Below are 1572 nucleotides of genomic sequence, written 5' to 3'. Positions count from 1 at the left end.
TCCCTCGACTCTTTAAATTTTGGTATAATTTTTATTTCTAAAACTAAATTTTTAAATCTTTTTCATGTAAAAAACATGACAATACTCTGTAGTCAGTAGTCACTTCCTTTTCAAGTTTCAAGTGATATCATAACTCCGCGTGGACCTTATGATGGAATATTTCTTTTCTTTTCTTATCTTAATGTCAATTATAATTATAATTTTGTGTTTGATTATTATGCAGATGGTCGAAAATTGCTTCTCATCTGCCAGGAAGAACAGATAATGAGATTAAAAACCATTGGAACACTCACATTAAGAAAAAGCTGAAGAAAATGGGCATTGACCCTGTTACTCACAAGCCACTCTCCAATAATCAACAAATTCAAGAACAGAGCAACCAAACACCTCCTCACAATGTTGACTTTGACCCCAACCATGATGAACTACCTAAAACTCAAGACCAAAACAATCCCAAAGAGGAAGAGAAACCAGATACTACTACTGAGTCCAAAGAAAGAGAAGAGAAAATGGTTATGATGATGCCACCACCCTTAATTGATGACACAATAATAATGGATGATGAGATTATTATAATGAATGATATCAATGGGTTCTGCACTGATGAGGTACCAATAATAGAACCACATGAGATTCTTGTTCCTTCTTCTGATCCTTCCCCTTCGTCTTCGTCTTCATCTTCGTCCTCGTCCTCGTCTTCTTCTTCTTTTAGTTCAAGTAATAACTTCCTTGAAGACCTTCAGCTCCCAGATTTTGAATGGTGTTGTAACAATGATCATAATGATATTATTATTAACGACGACAATAATGTGGCTTCGTGGAATGATGATGATTTTATTAACTGCTTGAACTCGCTGATAAATGATGATAATGATGATCATGATCATGATCATGATAATGGTGAAAGTAGCAAGCAGCAACAACTAGTGTTTGATGATAATGCTCCTTCTTCTCCACTTTCTCAGTACTCAAACATGGTCATGGATTATTCAGAATCTTCTTGGCCATATGGCTTCTTTTGATTTTATTCAATAACAAACAATTATATCTTACTTACATGTACTCACTATTTTTAGTCCGTTTTACTTTTATTATTAAATAATATATTAAATATTGTATCTTACTTTTTTTTTGGTGTAATACAACAACAACAACATTTTATTCTATTATACAGGTTGCGTACATTATTGTGTCTTATTATATATCATGTTTATTGAGTAAATTTTAGGTTTAATTACTTTTTTTATTTCTATAATTTTATCGAATTTTTAATTAGATTTATATATTTTTTTTCTTTTCAATTAGGTTCTTATACCATATCAGATTTTGTAACTAAATCCCTATCGTGACAAAAACGTTAAAATTAACGGAATATTCTATTAAACTATATAGAATATTTAGTCAAATGTTAGGTATATTCGTTTTGCTTAATGAAATATTCTGTTAATTACAACGTTTTTATCACGATAGAGACTTAATTACAAAATCTGATATAATATAGGGACTCAATCAAAATATATATATAAAAACCTAATTGAAAATTCATTAAAACTTAAAGATTTTTAAGTTGTG

General features: G+C 30.0%; 1 protein-coding gene across 1 annotated transcript in view; it reads left to right on the top strand.

Moving 5' to 3' along the window:
• LOC107609721 (protein ODORANT1) overlaps nt 1-1067 on the top strand; it is a 2761-nt gene extending 1694 nt beyond the window's left edge. Inside the window, exon 3 of the mRNA XM_016311738.2 lies at nt 224-1067. Within this exon, the coding sequence (XP_016167224.1) occupies nt 224-1022 (799 nt within the window). The 3' untranslated portion in view covers nt 1023-1067. The remainder of the gene's footprint in view (nt 1-223) is intronic.

Source organism: Arachis ipaensis, chromosome B07 (assembly GCF_000816755.2).
Source record: "Arachis ipaensis cultivar K30076 chromosome B07, Araip1.1, whole genome shotgun sequence".
NCBI classification, from domain to species: Eukaryota; Viridiplantae; Streptophyta; class Magnoliopsida; order Fabales; family Fabaceae; genus Arachis; species Arachis ipaensis.
This window is presented reverse-complemented; position numbering and strand designations above follow the sequence as displayed.